At 39.8% G+C, this 22,233-nt stretch overlaps 1 protein-coding gene across 1 annotated transcript in view; it reads right to left on the bottom strand.

Annotated features, from left to right (window-relative positions):
- AASS (aminoadipate-semialdehyde synthase) overlaps positions 1-22,233 on the bottom strand; it is a 51,173-nt gene that overhangs the window by 8,053 nt on the left and 20,887 nt on the right. Inside the window, 9 exon segments of the mRNA XM_032483604.1 lie at positions 1,731-1,898; positions 7,495-7,635; positions 10,472-10,580; positions 10,673-10,783; positions 14,189-14,315; positions 14,503-14,624; positions 17,073-17,140; positions 17,336-17,395; positions 21,808-21,919. Coding sequence (XP_032339495.1) covers positions 1,731-1,898; positions 7,495-7,635; positions 10,472-10,580; positions 10,673-10,783; positions 14,189-14,315; positions 14,503-14,624; positions 17,073-17,140; positions 17,336-17,395; positions 21,808-21,919 — 1,018 coding nt within the window.

Raw genomic sequence — 22,233 nt, 5'->3', positions numbered from 1 at the left:
TAAGAAAGACCCCATGAGGAGGTGATACCAAGCTGGAGCTGGAGGGATCAGGTGACAGGAAGGTGCAGGAGAGTAGCCAAGGTCGCCCTGCCATACTTGGATGACAAGGTCTCATCTCTTATGCTGGAAAGAATATTTGGGTTACTGAAGGGTTGCTGACATTGTTCAGGGTGGTGGCCCTCATGGATACAAACACTCTGACATCTTCCATCCTCTGGGGCTTCTGTAGGGATGACTTATCCATACCTATTCTTGAGAGCTTTATTTAAATTTTAAATCTCTGAAAATCCTCTATTCCTAGATCTATATGTTTGGCAAGAGACTATACCTAAAGCTGTCAGAAAATCCTAACTTCTGAACCTCCCTCCTCCCCCAAAAGTCACTACCTAATAATCTTAGAACAAATTAAAGAAATCAGAATCAAAATCTGCCAGATGTGGAGATGGTGTGGCTTCAATTCACACCAGAATTTCTGCTGTGCCTAAAGGCTTGTGAAACATCCCTGGTTCTTAGATCTTAGGATGTCATCACCAACAATTCATTTGATTCCTGGACAGTGAGGACATCACTTTCCGGAGAGTACAGGTACCAGGAAATCTCACAGGGCACAGAGATCTGAAATCAGATCTCTAATTTTCAAAGATCTATGTATTTTAGGTAAGTTGGCTCTAGTGGGTTGAGTGTCCCCTCATAATTCATGGTCTCCCAGAACCTCCGAGTATGACCTGACTTGGATCTTTGCAGATATAATTAGTTGAGGATCTCAATATGAAATCAGCTTATATTCATGGTGGGTCCAAAATCCAATGACTGGTGTCCTCATAAGAAGAGGAGAGGACACAGAGACACAAACCAGAGAAGGTGATATGAAGATGGAGGCAGAGATGGAATCAGCGTCTGCAAGTTAAAGAACACTGAGAATTGCCCACAACCACTGGAAGGGAGGAGAACGTGGCAAGGGAGAGCTTCTCCCTCAAAGCTTCCGGAAGGCACCAACTCTACCCACATCTTAATTTCAGACTGCGACCTCCTGGATGGTGAGAGAATTAATTTCTGTTGTCTTAAGGCACACTGTTTGTGGTAATTTGTTATAACAGCCCTAGGGAACTATTACACGAGCTGTATTAATCTGGTCACATCTGTAACCACCCCTTTGTGATGAAAAATGTAGAAGCTACACCTCATTTTGTGCTAAAAAACATTACAGATTTGCTTTGTGGAAAGTGACACTGAATAAATCATCAGCATCAGGGACATAAAACAGAAGCCAGTGCTGACTGGTACCTTCCACCCCACTGACCTCAGGGGCTTAGGAGACAAAAACTGTACTCTTAACCATGAAGATGTACTTTGTCCTTCCCACAGGATGTGAACCTAAGAGGCTGGGGATGCTGCCACCCCCTGCTGTCGTGCGGAACAGGGGGCCGCAACCAATGCTGGCAGGAAGAGGGTGACAGGTGAAGAGAAACCATGTCCCGGTGAGGTCACTTCACCCTCAAATCTCACTACACCTGAAGCTGGCCCTTCATCTGCCCCCCACTTCTCATGAGTCAGAACTTCCCTCTCTGTTCCAGCTGTTTTGAGTTGTCTCCTGAAACAATCAACCAGAGGAGTCCCGAGAAAGACTGCAAGCTAGTTTATCATCTTAGTTATCTTGATTACCAAGAAAAATTACGTGTTTACTCACACCAAAACAGGCAACATGTTTCATCTCAAATGGAGCCATTTACCTTGTACCTCAGTGTCCCCCGTAACAACGTGTGAGCCGATGGAATGCCATAAATCTCAGCATACTTTGTGCTGTCTCTGTTTGGATAACCTTCCAAATTTAATCCAGGGAAGTAGTCCATGGACGTGACGGCATCCAGAAAGGAGGCCCCGCCCACAACATTCACCACCTGCGGAACATTGAACAGGGGCACAGGGGGTTAAAACGGGGCATCCTCCTTAGGGTTTACCTGCATTACTTGCATAATAAAGAAATCCAGGTTTTACAAGATGGAAATAGAGGATGTGAAAAAAAATGTTTTAATGTAACCACCCTAATCAACATACTATAGTAATCTGTTCCACTAATACTATAATTCACAAGGTCTCTTTTCTAATAAGCTTTAAAATCTGCCTTAAAGCATTTCGTTTTTCGCTAAGATCTTGTTTCTGATTTTTTCTTGCCCCTGGATAAGATGGCACTGAATTATGTTCCACTAGAGTTCTGTTTTATTTTTAAATAAACAACACACTATAAGCAACAGACACGCATTTAAATGGCTCCTATGTCCAGACAGCAACGGCAATATTCTCACTCTGTTCCTTTTCTTCACTCCCATCCCCTGTCTGAACGCTGCATCAGGCCCCAGTCTCCAATCCACACAGCTCGCATGGACTGAGCACCTGCTGTGTGTGTGCCTGGATCGCTGTCACTGTGGGAGGGATAAGGAAAGTGATGATAGCAATTCCTTAAACTGACTATACTTCAATAAAAATATATTAAAAAGATTCAGTTCCTGTCTCCATTCACTCCTTTGCTCATTGAACAAGCATTTACTGAAGGTCTACCAAGTGTCCGGAGCAGCACTAGAGCAACAGTAAGGAGCTCACAGCCTAGACTAGTGGACAGATGTGTGTGTGTATGTCGGGGATGCGGAGTGGGGGGGGCATGCCCCTTACAAGAAAGACAATGCAATGAACATAACAGTGAAACTCGAAGAAGTGCTATCTCCTGATCTTACTGCCGGTGGGAAGCTGAATCACCGATTCCCAAGCTCCTTTGATTTCTCAGTAACCCTCTCACCTCTTCCTTCCCCCACATCATGCACAAAATGCAGTGAAACATTTTTTCCCTTTAATTTTGATTAAAGGACTAAATTTTTCTTTTAGTTTGTGAAGTTGATGATCTTCCCTGAGATCATGGGAAACGTACTGACTGGACTAATAAAATCAGGGCTGGGCTTCCTGGTAGAACAAGACTGCACACACACTGGGAATGATTCCTGACCACGTGTCTAAGAGCTGCATCAAACAACCCAGCAGGAGGGAGCTGCCGGTTCTCCTGCTGATGGCGCCAGAGGAATCTGTCCAAGGGAAGCTTCAGTTAAACTTAATGGTTCCCGGGGTTTATTTATAGGGAGCTTCTGCACATGTCTTGGTAAGAAAGCTGACCACAGAGTCAGGCCTGGTGGGGTCTCTCCAGTGAAAAGTTTCACTTTGAAGAACACCAAGCACCATCGAAAATTCCAAGAGTGAGAATCTGAAGGAAGCGAGGTATGTTTTTGATTTAATTTTCTTGTGAAACTCTTCTGGACTTCCCAGTAAACATTTCCAGAGGAACCATTTCTGCACTATTTTTTTAAAACAAATTTCTTCTATGAGGATTCTAAATTTTTTAAGAAGTCTAATAAAAAGACAAATGTTAACTTTTAGAGTCTCCCTACCTATCTCTCTTCTATACCCTATGGCAATTCTGAAGTGTGATTTTACTTGTTTGAAGGTTAGGAAATAAAAAAAAATTTTTTTTAATTCAATAAAGACTACTATATTCCAGCAATGAGCTAATCAGAAATAAATCAGCTAGTTCCTAAGTTTATCACGAGATCCTTGTAGAGAAAATAGGGAAATGTAAGCTGAACAGTAATGATTCGTTTAGAGAGACTGAAGCCTGCTGAAGCAACTTGACCCCAAAATTACTGGGTAATCTTTATAATTTGGTATCAATTCACAGTTGTATTTCTAGTGACATATCATGGGGTTCATTAAGAAGCCCTACCCTGTTTCATATTTATTAATGACTTGAATAAAGAAAGAAAGACGTATTTATCTATTTGGCAGAGAGTGTGCATTTTTTTTTCTGACTCAACAATGCTCACATCCGAGACCCACCCCTGGCAGAAACAGTGGCTCGTTACTCACTGCTGGTGCAGACGGCTCTAAGTGCCACTCTTTCTCCCACAAGTCTTCTAACCATTGAGAATCAGTGACAATAAGCTTGATTGCTAAACTAACAAGATATTTAACACAGGTAATACACAGACAAGCATTTATAAAAGGGCCACCATGTGCCAGGTGCCCTATATACATTACCTTTAATCCATGCAATAACCCATTATTCAGAGGTGAAAACTGAGGCTGAGAGAGTCACCCAGAGGCAGATTTAAACCCAGGTCTATTTGACTCCAATGTCCATGTTCTTTCTACTACACCTTACTTAATTGTGCTTATTTGTGGATCAGTATTTCAAGATGGATATTGATTGACAAGGGGTAGCATGCCCCTAGGGATGTAGCTGAGAACTGCATTAAGAATGGTTGCAGACGAGAGCAGAACCAGCTCTTGATTTCCTACAAAGGAGGGGCTGGGCGCTGCAGCCAAGGGAGGTGTGGGCAGCAGGAAGAGAGCTAGAAGACCTATCCCCCAGCTGTGTTCACAGAGTAAGCACAATCCTTACTTCCAGTGGCTTGGGGGAAGAGGCTGAAGGAGACGATGGCGAAGCTCTGCCACGTCACCCCAGGTGCCATCAATGTCCCACCACCCATGGGGGAAACAGAACTAAAAGAAGACACAATCACTGTCTCCAAATATGTGGAAGAAAATCAGATTCGTTAGAAACAGGATTAGAAGTTAGAAGTTAGCAACAGTACTAGTGCTGCATCTCACTGTCCCACATCCTTGCAGTAATTTCCAATGAGATATGTTCTAATTCCCGAGCCACTGCCTGAGTTGCTGGAAAAGTTTAAGATTTCAACTTAAAGCAGAAGCCAGAGAAGTCACCTGGCTCCCTTGTGATAATTCTGTGAATTACGTAAGGCCTACTTCATGGTAGATGGAGCGTGATGGTGGCAGAGTGGATGGAGGGACAAGAGAGGCTTTAAGAAGTTTAACAGTCTGGGTTAGGAGACAGACTGATACACTTGAATCACTGAGTGAATAATACAGCATCTGGAGAATTCTTAGACACAGACAATCCAAGTGTGGGAGTTCAGACAAAAGAATAGTGAACGGGGGCTGGCATGGTCAGGAAAAGCTGAATCCACAAGAGGAGACCTTGAAAAAAGTATCATTTTAGCAAAGAAAAGAAAAGCATCGTGTTTTCTCCCAGTGTCTGCCGTAGTGTCAGGGAGATGCAAAAAGCTCTCCTGTTTTACAAAAGGAGTTCAGGATGAAAGGGAAAAACTTCATATTCAACAAATACAACTTCTGCTGCCTGAAAATAACCTCTTGCTTTTCCTGAGCCCTCACCATCATCAACTTCTTTATGTAGCTAATATTTGCTAGGGACTCAGGACATCCTGACAACCTGCTGTTTAGCAGATTGTAATATATGACCTCACTAAGGTCACTGCAAGAGCCCGGCAAGGCTGGTATGACTGTGTCTGGCCTCAGGCAAGGAGCCCAGAGCTCAGACAGATGCCGTGATTGTTCTGGTACCACCCGGCCAGCAGCGGCAGAGCCGGCGCATCAAGCCAGGCCCCCTGGCACCCCACTCCAGGCTCTTCCTGTCACACATTTTGCGCTCCGCTGACCCTTTCCTTGTTATCATCTTGATCATTTATATGGCTTCCTGAAAATAAGCATTTTGCCGAACTGAAGCAAGAATTCCTCCTGCTTTCACATGTGAGTTTATATCAAACGTAGGCCAGTCTATTTTCCACGGCTGCAGAAGGTGGAAGGAACTTTGACATGCAGCAGGAGATAGGCGGTGACACAGAAAAGGACATGTGCCTGGTAGAGCATCAGACTGAGTTTCGGTGAGGTGGGGAGCCTAGACTTCCATGATTCATAGGATTGGAGAACTGGATGGAAAATTAGTGCTTACGTGACACCTCAGGACACTGATGCCCAGTGGACCTTTACAATTGCCTGGTCTTTGATGACACTGTGAGGGAGGTCAGCACTCGGACCAGGACTCAGGGGTCCTATTTCATACCCTGAAATACATGAGTGTATCTTTCCAGCATCACAGTAAAGCATCCTGCTTGTTTGGTAGTGTTTTAAGTGCAGCTGTTGTCCTCTGGTCGCTAAATCAGTTCTTTTCCAATTCAGTAGCACATTAGAATCACTTGGGGAGTTTTTGAAGATCCTCAAACCCAGGCAAACCAGAATCTCTGGGAATGAGACCCAAACATCAGTATTTGTTTAACTGCCTTGGTGATTCCAATGTGCAGCCACGGCTGTGAGCCACACTCTGCCTTGGAGGCACACAAGCCGATGGCTGATAATAACATTCACCTTGTTTCTTAAGAAATTCTTTCAAATGACTCCTGTTCATACAAGAAACACACTTAGATCACAGATACACTGAGAACCTATAACACGACTGCCAGAATAATCTTTTGAAGATCCACATCTGATCACGTAAGTCATCACTCCCTGCAGGGCTGGGACGAGGTGACGTGAGTGAGGTGCCTAGGGTATAAAATTTAAAGAGGAAGCCTCAGTCTAGTTGCATTTGTTCCTAAATGTGTCTTTCCTTACAGTTGGGAGCATGAACCATGAGTGCAGACAGGTGTAATTTGGATACTGGCTGTGCCACGTGCCACCTCTGTAACCGCGGCTGAGTCTGCTAAGCTTCTTAAGCCTGTTTTCTCTCTTATAAACCTTATTGGGTTGTTGTAAGAATCAAATGAACTAGATGCTCAGCACAGGCTTGAGTGGCAGTGTCTTCGCCAGGCTGGCACCTTCTTATCCTTCAAGGCTGAGAGCATCTTCTCTTCCCTGCTAATTTTCCTCTCCCAGACCTCCTCACCAAGGCCAAATCAATTGCCCTCTCCACCTGCATCGCTGTGGCACGTGAGCATGCTTTGGAACTGCTCTCATTGGATTGCAGCTGGTCATTCCAGTGTCTGCCTTTCCGGCTACTAGGTGACCTGGTAAAGGAGCGAAAAAAGGCTTTGGAGTTAGTTAGACCTGGGTTTGAATTCCATTTTGATGACTTTGAAACATTCTCTTTGAGCCATAGTTTCCTTATGGTGCAATGATGAAAATAACACTAAACTCGGAGAGCTCTTGCATTCTGCTACAGAGCAGCTGGGAAAGGAATCTGAGTTTCTTTCCCTGACCCACCAAACTCTCCATTCGGAGAGCCACTTTCATTCCAGTTGTGAGTTCTCTGAGATTAGGAACTTCATTTGGTGTGACAACCTTTAAGACCTTGGCCCAAATCCAGCACCTAGTAGAGACTCAGTAAATGCTTGTCATGCTGAAATACACAGCGAGATGACCAGCATTTACACATGCAGAGAAGTCGAGAAGCAGGTATTTAAACTGCAGAAACAACCTGCAAGAGGGCGAAGAGGAAAGACCGAGGATGGGTTTTGCTGGGAACGGTGAGGAGAGTGCGCTAAATGGACCAGAAAGCACCCGCTGGGAAACATGTCAGGAGAGAATGCAGAACAAGCAGAGCCGGCAGTGAAGGGCTCTGCTAGCAGGAGAGAGAGTTTGGACTCTCCTAGGCAGCTATGCCAGGTCTATATCCCTACAACTTGGGTGGAGATCCTTCACCTGTCCATTGAGCAGGTAGGTGGCCGGCTGCATTATGTTCATCAAAACTCCCACTGGACTCCAGCTGAATTTGTACCTCAAAGGATTGTCTGAATGTTCAGGGGCTGGAAGCCCACCACAGTAGGAAATATAAGATTCAATCTGTAAAATTAAAAAAAAAAAGCAATAAGTTAGGGAGAATTAACAATAAGTGAGGGAGAATAATCTATCCAAGTAATTAATTGAGTACAATGACACAAATAAGGTAAACTCCCTACAGTTTTTCCTTTCTTAAAGTTACAAAGGCTTTCAAAAATGTATCCTTAAAGCCAAACACCATTTGATTAATCAGTTATATTTTATATATGCATATTTTAAATCCTCTAGAGATTGTGACTATCATTTTGCTCCACTAAAAATCTGGAAAACATACTGGAAAAACAGAGTTTCCTTAAAAAACTAAAAATAGAGATACTGTATCATCCAGCAATCCTACTCCTGGGCATATATCTAGAAAAGATGAAAACTTTAATTTGAAAAGAACCATGTACCCCAATGTTCATAGCAGCATCGTTTATAATAGCCAAGACATGGAAGCAACCCTAAGTGTCCATCCACAGATGACTGGATAAAGAAGATGTGAGATGTGTGTGTGTGTGTGTGTGTGTGTGTGTGTGTGTGTGTGTGTGTGTGTGTGTGTAATGGAATACTACTCAGCCATAAAAAAGAATGAAATATTGCCATTTGTAGCAACATGGTTAGACCCAGAGAATATCATACTAAGTGAAGTAACTCAGACAAAGGAAGACAAAGACTGTATGATATCACTATTATATGTGGAATCTGAAAAATAATACAAATTCATCTATTTACAAAACAGAAAAAGACTCACAGATGTAGAAAACAAACCTAAGGTTACCAAGAGGTGAAGGAAGGGGATAAATTAGGAGTATGGGATTAATAGATGCACACTACTATATATAATATAGATAGACAACAAGTATTTACTGCATAACACAGGGAACAATATTCAATATCTTGTAATAACCTATAGTGTAAGATAATCTGAAAAAAATTGAATCATTTTGCTGAATACTTGAACCTAATATTGTAAATCAACTATACTTAAATTAAAAAAAAAGATCCAGCTATTAGTTCAACTCTGCTTGGTCAGTGCCTCCTGACATTATATTCAAATTATAGATTTGATTATAATTTGATTATATATGATAGTTGGCATTTATTAATTCATATGTAAGTAATATAAAATGTAAGTAATTAATATTCTAAATAATTTGATTCTATATTTGATTATATATATATATTACTCATTATATATATAAAACCTATTTTAGGTAATATATTTATTACGTTAGGTTAGGTTATATTTAATCTGATTCACCAAAACATTTTTATGTCATGTTCTTTCTTATGTGTAAAAGATACTTTATATACCAACAGATTAAAGATATTACAAAAATTCTGCCCACTTTTAGAAGTCAAACTTTGTTATAGAATCTCCAAAGCAGTCTAAAATCTTTTATCAAATCAAAATATAATAGTAGTATCTATTTCTCTAAAAATCTATTCTTAAGACTTGGATTTTTTTTTTTTTACCACACAGATACTTCTGCAGTTTCAAAATTTTATTTGAAATTTCTAGTCAAAGTATTAGAATACAGCAGTTTTTTTCTCAAAATAGATTAAAGACCTAAATATAAGACCAGAAACCATAAAACTCCTAGAGGAAAACACAGACAGAACACTCTTTGATATAAATTACAGCAATAACTTTTTGGATCTGTTTCCTAAAGCAAAGGAAACAAAAGCAAAAGTAGACAAATGGGAACTAATTAAACTTAAAAGCTTTTGCACAGCAAAGGAAACTATCAACAAAAAAAACAGATAACTTGCTGAATAGGAGAAAATATTTGCAGATGATATGACTGATAAGGAATTAACATCCAAAATATATAAACAGTTCACACAACTCAGCATCAAAAAAAAAAAACAAAAAACAAACAAACAAACAAAAAAAAACACCCAATTTAAAAAATAGGCAGATGACCCGAACAGGCTTTTTCCAAAGAGGAAATGTAGATGGCCAACAGACACATGAAAAGATGCTCAACATCAGAGAATGCAAATCAAAACCACAGTAAGATATCACCTCACACCTGCCAGAATAGCTATCATCAGAAAGAACACAAATAACAAATGTCGGCAAGGATGTAGAGGAAAGGGAACCCTCTTACACTGTTGGTAGGAATGTAAATTGGTTCCACTACTGTGGAAAAAGCATTATGGAACTTTCTCAAAAAACTAAAAATAGAACTACCATATGACCCAGCAATTCCACTCCTGGGTATAAATCTGAAAAAAACAAAAATACTAATTCAAAAAGGTATGTGCACCCCAATGTTTGTAGCAGTATTATTTACAACTGCCAAGATATGGAAGCAACCTGCGTCCATCAACAGAGGACTAGATGAAGAAGATGTGATGTGTGTATAAAATAGAATACTACTTAGCCATGAAAAAGAATGAACTTTTGCCATTTGTAACAATATGGATGTACTTGGAGGGTATTATGCTAAGTGAAGTAAAACAGAGAAAGACAAATACTGTATGATATCACTTATAGGTGGAATCTAAAAAGTAAAACAAACTTGTGAATATAAGATATAGGGATATAGGGAACACAGATATAGGGAACAAACTAGTGGTTACCAGTAGGGAGAAGGAAGGGGGGAGGGGCATTACTGTGGTAGGGGATTAAAAGGTACAAACTATTAGGTATAAAATAAGCTACAAGGAGATATCATACAACACAGGGAATATATCCAATATTTTATAATAACTATAAATGAAGTATAACCTTTAAAAAAAGATATAGCAGCTTCTTTAATCAAAATTATAGAAAGATTATTATTGTACACAAAAATATGGACCTCTTAATATTTTGCTAAATGGACCTTTGGGTGTCAGTTGGGCTCACCGTGGCTCCCACGCCTTTGGCCTTATCTATTGTTTCCATTGCCAACATGTGATCAAGACCAGGGTCCAATCCCAATTCGCCAATGACTGTGATGCCGGCATCTTCCACACTACGAGAGATGGAAAGAGAAGGGAGGGAAATTTGGATAGCAAACAAAAACAATTCCCTGGAGCTACTTTCTTGAAAATGACTGAAACTTACCTCTTTTCTAATTCTTTCAGTGCTGGGGTGATGTAGCTTGCAGTGATCATATTAACTTTGCTTGTGATGCACGCCTTGGCCACAAGAGGATGCAATGCATAGGGCAACAAGCTTAAAAACAGAGGGCAAGACTAATCAGAAACTTTCCTTCCTAGCACTCCCTCCAATGTACCGTGAACTGCACTAAAGGTAAGATATCACTTTGATAATTATTCTCTCAGAGACAACCAACGACTCCTTGAAGACTATAGAATAAGTTCATCCTGTTATCACGTTTAAAACGCTCCACAATATGACCTTCAACTAACCTTTCCATTTTCCCTCCCTGCATCACTTTCATAAATCATGTCTGGGAACGAAAGAAGCTACTGAAATTCTCCACTCACAGCCTTTACTTTCCCCGTTCTGGACCTTATCTCACTGTGCCTTCCACTTGAAATAGTCTGTCCACCCACCCACCCCATCAAGGTCATATTTTCCTTAAAGAAATGTCTGAAAAGGTACATCTTCCAAGATGCTTTCCCAGATTCCCCCAAATCCAAATCTTCCTCTGCATCCATTCAGCTATCCCTTTATAACATTTAATGGAATTTATTCCACTCATCCCTGTATTTCTATGATTTTCTGTCTTGGATGCCCTACTAAACAATAGCATTGCTATTTTTTTTAACCTGCACATCTCCCAAGTGGCTAGTGTTAAACTGAGTCAGGGTGACCCATACGTTACATTAAAGAGTAGAATCTAAGAAACGCCAGGTGAGGAACTAAGGTTCAATGGTATTGATTGTGAAAAGGCTACTGAAACAGCTAAAAGTCTATATGGTGAGCAAAAAGTGAAGCTGTACCCAAAACTCCACTTTGATTGGGTTTTCTAAAAATCTGGCTCTGTACTTTCATGCTGGGACTATACAATCACACAAAATGAGTTTCCATAAATGTTGACATAAATGAGTATATTCATAGTCTATCCAAGGAATAATAAACATTCTGTCAATCACATAACAATATTTAAGTTCTACTAGCTTATTGCCCATTTGGTAAAGCAATAAAGCACCAATGAAAATATAAACATGAACGTACAAACATTATTACGGTATGTCACCGTACTCGTTGAATTCCTCCCACATACTTCAGATTTTCTCTAGTCCACATAAAACAGAACAATAAAACTACCTCTTAGGCACTTATTCTCCTCAGGTTAACAGAACAGTTTTGCTGCCTAGATTTAATCTCATGCAAAATAAAACTGTATAAATTTTTTGCCAGTATCAATAGGAAAGCCCTTGATCCCTGTTTTTTTTTTTTTTTTTTGGCTTTTTTAGCCAAAAAGAATTATTACTAAATCTGGTAGCCTTTTAGAAGCCAATGAACAAAACACTTGCAAAACTCCGTTGGAAAAGGATTAATAGAAAATGTTTAATGGCATCATCTTAAAAGTTAAGTGAGGACATCTTGTCACATTCTCCATATTGAAAATTTGTATGCTAAAAATTTTATGAAGACCTAATAATATTTTTAAACTTTGGCATGATCAGCACTAACCTAATATGCTGAAAACTAGAAGGACAGGACTTTGATTGATGGCACCTATTTTAGACAAAGGGATTAGAGTTCATAATTCACCGTGTATATAACGTAGCAACTACAGTCAGGAGGACATAACTCAATTAATCCAAACAGCTGGAAATGCCATTTGTAAAAATTCACACAAAATACAAATCGAATTTTCAAAGTAACTTATCAAACTCAATTACTAATTTGCATTAAATCATTTAAAACTAGCCTTGCAAAATAAAACCTTGAGGATTTGACATATTATTATAAAATATTTTTATGAAACACATTCTTTATTCATTTTACTTTAGTAGTCCCTAACATTTTATTTACATCTAAACATTCTTTCTCCAACTTAAAAAATAAAAAGTTACATAAGGAACCCTACAGGATAACGATGTTTCACAGCACTTCTACTGTTCAGCATAGAAACTCAGCCAACTGAGAAAAATCAAATATAAAGCAGATTTTGCTAATGCTCAGTCTTACTGAAAGCCATCAGCTTACTGAATTTTAAAAGTTGCACACATTAATAGATTATTGTCTGTGTCTGTTGTCATATTTTGCTTCTAATTCCATTCCAAACATGTTTAATAATGTTCTTTTCTCTTTTCTTTAAATCAAAAAACAATGTTATATTTAGGTACCTATGTGTGGCAAAACAATTTTTTTTAGTTTTATTCAGAAGGCTCACTTCTGAGTAAGGACTTACTTTCATTATCATATCCTGACAGACAAGTTCTATTGGTTATTGGTAAATTTTTGCTAAAAAAATAGTTAATGCACATTAAGTTTGTATACATTGAATAATATTTTAAGTGCCCAAAGTGAGCCTAGATTTAAATACATCAAGAGATAATGCAAAAGTTTTCACTTAGAATTACCTTTCTTTGTGTCCGTTTTCCAAGCCCCTTTTTTCTTTTAAAAAAAGGGACATCACAGAGCTTTCTCCAAAGATATCATTTGAGTCTGATCTAACTATGAAAGTCATCTAATCATAAATAAGCAGATGATTTTCTTCCTTCCACCTTGGAAAAATTATATTCTAAGAATACATGGCTTATTATCATCACTTTGATATTTCAAAACCATGTTTAATTATAGAGTGACCCTCATGTAGCCCTGAATTTGGAAGTTAGATCTGCATTTTTATTACACAGTGAAATGATGTATTTAAAGATACATTGCTCAGCTAAGGCTAAAAGTGGTCATGGAGCTAGAAAATCTACTCATCTTCATTTAAGCTTCGTAAGTCCAAAGGATAAAACAGCAACCAGTATATGAGCCATGAGTGCCTCATGACCCAGCAAGTCCACCTCTAGGCAGATACCCAACAGAAATGTGTACATATGGTAACCAAGAGACAAATGCTAAATTGTTCTTGGCAGCACAATTCTTAACAGCCAAATTCTGGAAACAACCTAGACATCCATCAGCAGGCAAATGAATAATAACAGTATATTCACACAATGGAATATTATGCAGTGATGAGAATAAACTTCAATTACAGACAACAACACAGATGACTCTCACAATCACATTGGTGAATGAAAGAAGGCAGCCACAAATGAGGACGTACTGAAAGATTCCAGTTGTACAAACTGAAAACTAGCAGAAACCAATCTCTGTGTTAGAAGCCAGGACAGTGCTTACCCTTGAAGGATGGGACTAGTAATAAAAAGGGGCATAAGGAGAGCTTCTTGGTTACCATTCTGTTTCTGGATATGGATGATGGGTACATACTGTGTTCACTTTGTGAAAATTCATTGAACTACACACTTAATGATTTGTGCACTTTTCTGGATGCACACTTCAATTTAAAAGTTTACTGACAGACGAGAAGAGGAGAGGAAAAGGGAGGTGAAGGAAGGGGAGAGGGGAAGGGAGGGGAGGGGAGAAAATACAGAAAGAAACGCCAACAACAATAAAATAGATGGCAATCATTCCTTGTTACATACTAACCTGATGACCAGATCCTGTGCTGCCACCAAGGAGTGCAACTTCTCTTCTTGTTTGCCAATGACCAGGCTAACAGGATTAATATTATATTTCTTGCCTAACTGTTCAATTTGATTCTTCATGTCAGAGGCTATTTCAAGAATAAAAAAGTCCAATCTTTAGATTTCCTTCCACTAGTCAGTGAGTAAGACACGTTTCAGTATCACTAAAAATATTTTTTTTCAAAGTTTAGAAGCAAGACAGTCATCTAAAATTCACAAAGTAACCATGTCTTGAAATCAGTTTTACTTCTTTTTTAACAACTGGGGCTTATTTACCTACTGTTATTTCTATACTGTCATCTCTTGACAGGTATTCCAGTACAGGCTCAGATACGTATCCAGATCCAAGAACCAAGACATTTTTCTTGGTGCCCATTGAAAGGGACTGAGCGCGTTCCCTATTAATAAAAGGGGGGAGGGGAGAAAATTTTTAAGAAAAAAACTTTATATGAGAAAATCTTGCTATCCCCAAGCCAAACTAAAACTTACAGACTATGAAGCAATAATTTTTCCTACATACTTTACAACAAGAACCTCAACAAGAGTTCCCTATACTAGCATTTTCCATGAATTCTTTTAGATTTTGTAAGGTGAACACTACACCCTGACGTCTCTGCAGTGCATGAATTCCCAGTATCACCAGCGAGGTGCAGATGCTGGACCAATGCCTGGCTGACTCACAGCTGAGTAACTTGGTCTCACACCTTCTCCTTCTCTGGGAACTTAATTCGAAATCATGCTAGAGCCTGACATCAGGAACCTTATTTATTTACTGCTCACAACATCCAGAGGAGACAGCAATCGGTGGAGATTATTATCATCCATATTAGAAACTGTCTTGTCATTTATCTTTAGGGTCACTTGAAAGCAGTTAAAACCATAATTCTGAAATCACAAATATCATGGGTTAAATGTAAGGAACCTAAGACTGAGTCACTAGGCAGAATTTTAATTCTTAGCCTTTTGTTGCTGTTGTTGTTGGAATTTATGCCTTCCTGACAGATAATTCTTTGTCTTTCCTGCAAACTATGACCTCCAAGACAGTTAACTAAATCATATCCATCTTTATAAACCCATTAATGCTCACTGCATCTTGTCTTAAATATGTAAGATACTCATGAAATCTTTCGAATTAAATTCCCAGATATCACTGTAAAACCATGGAAATGGCTTGGTGTCAGGAACTTAAGCAGAAGGTTCTGTTGTTGGAATCTCTTGGGCCAAGATGTCTCTCAAACGTTAACCTTTTCAGTAATTATAAGTGAATAAAAATAAATTTAAATATAAAATGTCCCTACCCACCTTCACCCCCAACGCTCCTATTACTGATGACATGAAGTCTCCTTCACCTTCCGCCCCATCCCATCCCACCTCCCAGAAAGAAACACTAGTATTAGATTATTGTATATCCTTTCTAACAACACTTTCCATGGTTTGTGTAACTGAAACATGTTATTGTGATATCCAAAAAATAAAGTGTTCCAAATACACTTTTAAAAACTTGCTCCTAAGTTTTCATACTGTCCACCCCATCAGCCACCCCAAACACTCCAGGTTAATAATCACTCTGGTAAAGAATGAAGAGAACAAATGAATAAGGCAGGGATCAAGATAACTCAAATTTCCTGTCAAAATGCAATCTTCATTATCAGTCTCTTGACACCAGCTTCCTCCTGGGAAGGCAGGCAGGAAGTCCTAGCAACTGGAGCCAAGCAGACCTGCTGCTACATGAAATACGGTATATAAAGAGGGAAGGTATCATCGTGACTGGTCATGGTGGGCACGTCATTGGGATTAGTAACATACAAGATCATCAGATGCGGAGAATCCAAAGACACACAGAGCTACAGCAAACAAATACGTGGGCAGCTTTCCCTATGAGACACTCTCCTATGGGGTTATTGAGTGGCCTTTTTTAAAAAACAAATTATACACTCTTGATATCATGCCAGAATACTTCAGACACATAATAAGTAACCGTAAGCTACAAACACCAAAAAAGACATATTAGTACTTGATCTGGTCAGATCTCTATTTACTCCCTGTAGGGTAAAACTACTGAGAAGGAAGATCAGACAGTTTCTTTGTTTTCAGTTTTTCCACTCTGGCTTCTCCTGAGAATTTAGTGCATAGATTACTTTGTTGAATGTTAACAGACAAGTGGAACAGATATAAACATAGATCAAATGCAATCAGCTGGAGAAGACCAGAACGTTCCAAAGAAAGGCCAATGTTTCCGAAGTGTGAGTAGTAAACCCAGTAAAGGAAATAAGAGCCTTTTCTAAAAGAACTAGTCTCTTGAGCAGATTTGCCGCATAACGTTTTGGTGCCTTCCTCCTTGTAAGAATGCCCAAGGAAAACTGGCCTCTCACCATTTTCTCTCTTCACTACTTTTTAAAATTTCTCACCAAGAGCCCTCTTTCCTGAGTATCATCTAAAGCAAAAAAGCATCCAAATTCTTAGCTAAAAACCAATCTGAAGCCAGTGTGAAAGTGTTAGCGTGCTCATTTTCTTTTGAGAGAATAACTGAGACATTACAACGTGCAAAACTCTAGAGAAAGCAGCAGAGGAGACCCAAAGGACAGCCCTTTTGGACTTCTGCGTGCTCACACAACAGTCTACAAGGGATATTAGACGGCCAAAATTACGCTGCAATACCGTTCAAGAGAAAATAATTCACATTGGTTTCGGCCAGTCACTTAGCTTGAATTTCCTACATTTACAGACATTTAAAAAAAAATGTACATATACCTAGTATCACAAATTCACATGGGAGCATAAACAATACTCATGAGACCCCAGGTCAGACTAGAAATATCAAACAAGAGGATCTGAATAATGCTTACCTGCTCTCTCGGAGTTTCTGGATATATTTGTATTTATCAGACAACGCGCCGTTGGATGTAATTACTGCCTAAAGGTATACGACACAAGACATTTCTTTAGTCACTTCATTTAGTTCCACAAACATGGGCTCACGATGAGTCCAGGAGAGACAGGGTGACACAGATAGAGAAAGGCAGGGAGAGAAAAAGGGAATGGGGGAGAGGGAGTGATGCTGGTGGTGGGAAAAATACATTCATGAAAAGAGATTATCTCCATAACTTACGTCTCGAACCACAGGAGAAAAATTCTGACTCTCAAGAGACTGTGTCGCATCTGATAATATCTGAAAGGGAAATGAAATTGGAAAGAGATAAATGACATTGTAAAGGAGGCTTCTTGCTACTTATACCCATATTAAAATGTTAGTCAAAGGAAAAAAAGAATTTAGAAAACAGCTTTCTGAAAAATCACTGAATTGTATAAATAATTGGTAATAGAAGTTTTCTACAAGCAACGAATTCTGCCCCTGAGAGCATGCTACTTCCGTACAATTTCTAATTCTAAAACCAAACATTTAATTATAAGCATCTTTGCCTGTTGGAATCACGAAAAAGCTTACACTTCCCCACCAGAGTGATGTGTCATATTGAGCACGCAGGCAAATACCACTGCGAGTGTTACAGCCGTGGTCCTCACTCTGAGGGCCCCCACCCCATCCCCAAGGGCCAGGCCGTTCTATCAGAAGTGGAGAACGGGTGTTCCGGACAGCAGGGCCACCAACCCTCCAACAGGGAGTCTCCCTCAGCTCAGTATCAGTCCCATGCATAGGCACGTCCAACATTTCAACAACGTCAAGTCTCAAGGAAAATGACTTCACCTTGTAGGTCTCAGAAAGTCATACACGCTCTCCCCATTATCTCACAGGAGTGGGTCAGATGGCCAACAAAAGCCACATCTCTTGTATTAACATCCCAGCATCCTTCTAGTCCTCCTTCCCCCCCCCACCCCAAGGAATCCAAGTCTTGAGCAGACTGCCAGAGGGTAAAAGTCATCTAAGTCAGCAGTGCTGCTTCTGATGAGTCGGCCGGAGGGCTAATGAGACAGTCGCGCCCTCCTCATCCAACGGTTAGGGTCTAGCGCACTCGCTCAGCTAAGAAAGGGCAAAATGTACCCACCAGATGCTGGCAGAACAGTATTTATTTACTGTGTTAAAATAAATATTTAAACCACTTTTATGTATCCCTGGGATATGGGCTTTAGGTGGGGGGGAAAAAGATAAATAGACATATTCACAAGCCAGGGCATTCTTTGGGAAACTCATGGAATCGACACACCTGAGGTCCCCGCTCCACTGCTCCTTTCTCCTGGGCACCTCTGGAGTGCTCCCTTCTCAAGCCGACTTCTCCACCTTCCAACTCTGTCTACGAGCCAGGAGCCATGCGGAGATAGCAAAATGAGCTCAAATTTCACCTGTATAGGTTGAAACTGCTGAGCTCTTGTGTACCTTTTCCCTCTCCCTGCTGTTTAATTCCACAGCGTTATTTAGGCCTTGCTAGGACCACAGGAACCACCTCCCACTCCTCTTCCTTCCATTTATCTCCAATCTAAAGCACAAAGCTGATTATTTTCCCTATTTTAAGTACTTCGTAGCTTTCCATCGCCCTCTAGACAGTGTCAGGCCCCCTACCTGGCCTCCGCAGTCAGGCTCTGCCTCTCCTATCCAAACCCTCCCCCCCTTTTTTTTTTTAAAACAAATTGAAGGTATGTGGCAACCCTGCACTGAGTAAGTCTGTTGGGCCATTTTTGCAACAGCGTTTGCTCATTTTGTGACTTTGTGTCACATATTGGTAATTTTCACAATATTTCAAACATTGTCATTATTATTATATTCGTTATGTTGATCTGTGATCAGTGATCTTTGACATTACTACTGCAAAATAATTAAGACTCACTGAAGGCTCAGATGACGATCAGCTTATTTTAGCAATAAAGTTTTTAAGTTAAGGTATGTACATTGTTTTTTTAGACATAATACTATTGCACACTTAATAGACTACAGTATAGTGTAAAACTAACTTTTATATGCAGTGGGAAACCAAAAAGCTTGGCAGTTCTTTTTATTGCTATATTCACTTTATTGCAGTGGTCTGGAACCGATCCCACAAAATCTCTGAAGTATGCTCCGAGGTACTTTAAATACAGCTCCCATACAGTTATCAGAAGAGAACGCAGACATGTATACTTCATTTTTCAGTGGTAAGCAGATACACATATATCAAGGCTGCAAAGAGACAGTCACCAATTTTCACAAACATCCAGTGCTTAAAAATAGGCTGAGGATAGACGCCGCCAAGGCGATCCCACCACACTGTTGAGGAGGAAGGTGCTGGCTTCGTCATTGGACATCTAAGCAACACCAGGGCTGGCCAGAAATCTCCAACACCTCACTGTCTTACATAATTCACCGTGTCCCACTGCCTAAAAGTCTATCAGCTACTGATTTAAGCACATACAAGCATATCACCTTTTTTAATGTATGTTTTCCATCCAGCAATGGTGACTTAGCACTTTTCAGACCAATCCTCCAACTGAGTAAAATCAGGTAAAACCTGAAAAGTCTCAGCCTTTAGGTTCAAAGGTAGTAAAGACTTGCTGCACCACAGTTCTGGAGAAGGAAGCCCAAAGAGATGAGTCCAACATTTAGCACCACTTTTCTCAGATGTAGTTGCCAACGTGGAAGCAGAGGCTGGGATGCTGAGAGGTTGAGCACAAAGCAGCAGAGAGACTGAGAAACTGAGAAGAGCTTTGGGCCGACTTTAAGCAATAGGGTACCAAAAACTGGAGTTTAAGTTCTGCTGAAGGGGACCCTAGCAAAGGCCAGATTTTCATTTGGGACCATGAAAGACTGTATTCTAAAGTAAATGATAAACTGAAAAACACTGGTTCCCCAAAGGACTAAAGCCCAGCTCTGAATGGCCTCCACCCCTACCTGAATTGAGGTGACTTTCTCCTGGCCTATCTCCCTTCCAGAAACAAAGGAAATCTTCTTTGGAGAAAATGACACAACATCCAGAGCCTCAAATCATCTCTAAAACTTTACACACTCAATTTTCAGCATTCACTTAAAAATAAACAGGTATAAGAAGTGGTAAGAATTGACTGAAAACCAAGAAGAAAGTAAAACAGAGAACATAAGCAGACCCCAGATGTTTACTGAAATTACCAGAAGTGACTTTAAACTCTGACTAATGTGTTCAAAAAATAAAATTTTCCCCAAAAAGGTAAACCTAATCCATAGTTATTAGACAAGATGGTAGGTCCCTTTAGGAAGGAGAGTGGGAATCATGCTGGGAGAGGCACGAGGGGGTTTCTGGGATGTTAATATTGTTCTATTTCCATCTATGTACTGTCTACCTGGGTGTCTCTGTCATAATTTATCATGCTGCATACTTATGCAGCATCTATCTGTGCAACTTTAATATTTACACTCTTATACAATGTAAAAAATTATGTTTCGTTCTTTAAAAAAAATTTTAATTCTATCCCTCATCAGTTACATGGGCTAACCCTCAATCGCACCTTTCTAAGAGTTCACTGAATTGGCTTGATTTTCTCCAAACTTCTGTATGAGATCAACTGTACTGAATGAATGGCAATCTTGATTAAGGACAAATTGAAGTGAAAAAACGTTCTAAGGGCCAAAAGAAATAATCTTACAATTGAAATTCTGAAACATAATAGTTTGTGAGTTGAAAACGGCTTGGAACAACTTCTTAAAGTGGTAGATGATGCCAGAGCAGCCAAACATTCCAAGACATTCCAAGAAATAACAGTCAAACCCACCCACAAAGACAAATGAGCGTTCAATGTTTCCCATAATTTGATGTAATAAGCTAAGAGTTGCTCTGAACTACATACGACTGTGTCTAACCAGGATAATACCTGCTGCCTGCGTTTTCTAGAGCCTCTTAGGTCTCCTTGCTGACTTTTTCAGAAAGGGTTAAAATGGAATAGTATGAGAAAGCCAGGAAGGTCACAGACTGGAAGTCGCACCCTATTCATGCCTCACTAACTACCGTCCAGTTTAAGAGTGAGAGCTCCTGGGTGAAACTGTGGATGCAAAGGCCAAGAGCCACTATTCATGCCTTTGGATCCACGGCCAGAGGCAGACAGTCATCAGCAATAGAAATAAAGCAGGAGGGGGATGAACTCTTGGGCTACACACTGAAACAAGAAAGATTTTCTTAATAAAGAAAATGGAATTTGCACAGTATTTCAGCAGTCCAATCACTGATCACAGTGAAAGATATGCGACCAGAACACAGGTTGTCATTTAACTGTCATTTAACATTAGTGACTAAGATCCAATAACATTTTCTGTATTTCTGATCTTTCAAATCTGCTAATCACAGGGCAGTAAGAATGCCCCAGTATGAATTGACCTAGGAATCAGGGAAAAGAAGTTGAAAATAAAGCAAATATTTTATCACATGTCAGGAACACTCTTAATAAAATGTGCATGATAAGAGGCAAGTGCAGTGGTAACTAAGCACGAAGGTGGTTATATAATCATATTTCCCAAACGGCAAGTAAGCAGAATATGTAAAATAAGAGTGTCAGTAAGTACTTGGGGAAGGGCTGGCATTTCATTTTACAACAGATTTCTTAGATACGGAAGACCAGAACATTCATAAGATCATTCCACTGTTCTTTTTAAAGCCACAGAGGTGCTGCAGACACGACCCGTCTGCTTACCATCTCTTCAACATAAGGGTAAAGCATGTCTCCAAAGTATTCTGTAGATTCAATCGGAAGCTGTGCTGGCAAATTGTCAATGGAACACATCAGAATCCCAGAGCCTTCAACACTAGGAGAAGCAACACACTTTATTCAGACGGACAAAATGTCATTTATAAGCGCTAATGTTTCCAGATGTCGACTCCATTACATTTGTTTCATAATCATTTGTGACTCTGTACCCCAGTACATAAGAAAACAAACAGGACTTTTCAAACAACACTTTTCCCTTCTTCAGCAACCCGTCTCCCATTTAAATACAGTACATATATTTAAGCTTTCAGATTTGTATGTGGTTTTTCTATCAATTTTTTTTAATAACGCTTGAACGCATCTCTGGAAATTTGCATAGCCTTCCTAAAGATGTAAAATATTGACTATGTT

The sequence above is a fragment of the Camelus ferus genome, chromosome 7 (genome assembly GCF_009834535.1).
Source record: "Camelus ferus isolate YT-003-E chromosome 7, BCGSAC_Cfer_1.0, whole genome shotgun sequence".
Classification (NCBI taxonomy): Eukaryota; Metazoa; Chordata; class Mammalia; order Artiodactyla; family Camelidae; genus Camelus; species Camelus ferus.
Note: the sequence above shows the minus strand (reverse complement) of the source record. Positions and strands in the feature narration are given on the sequence as shown.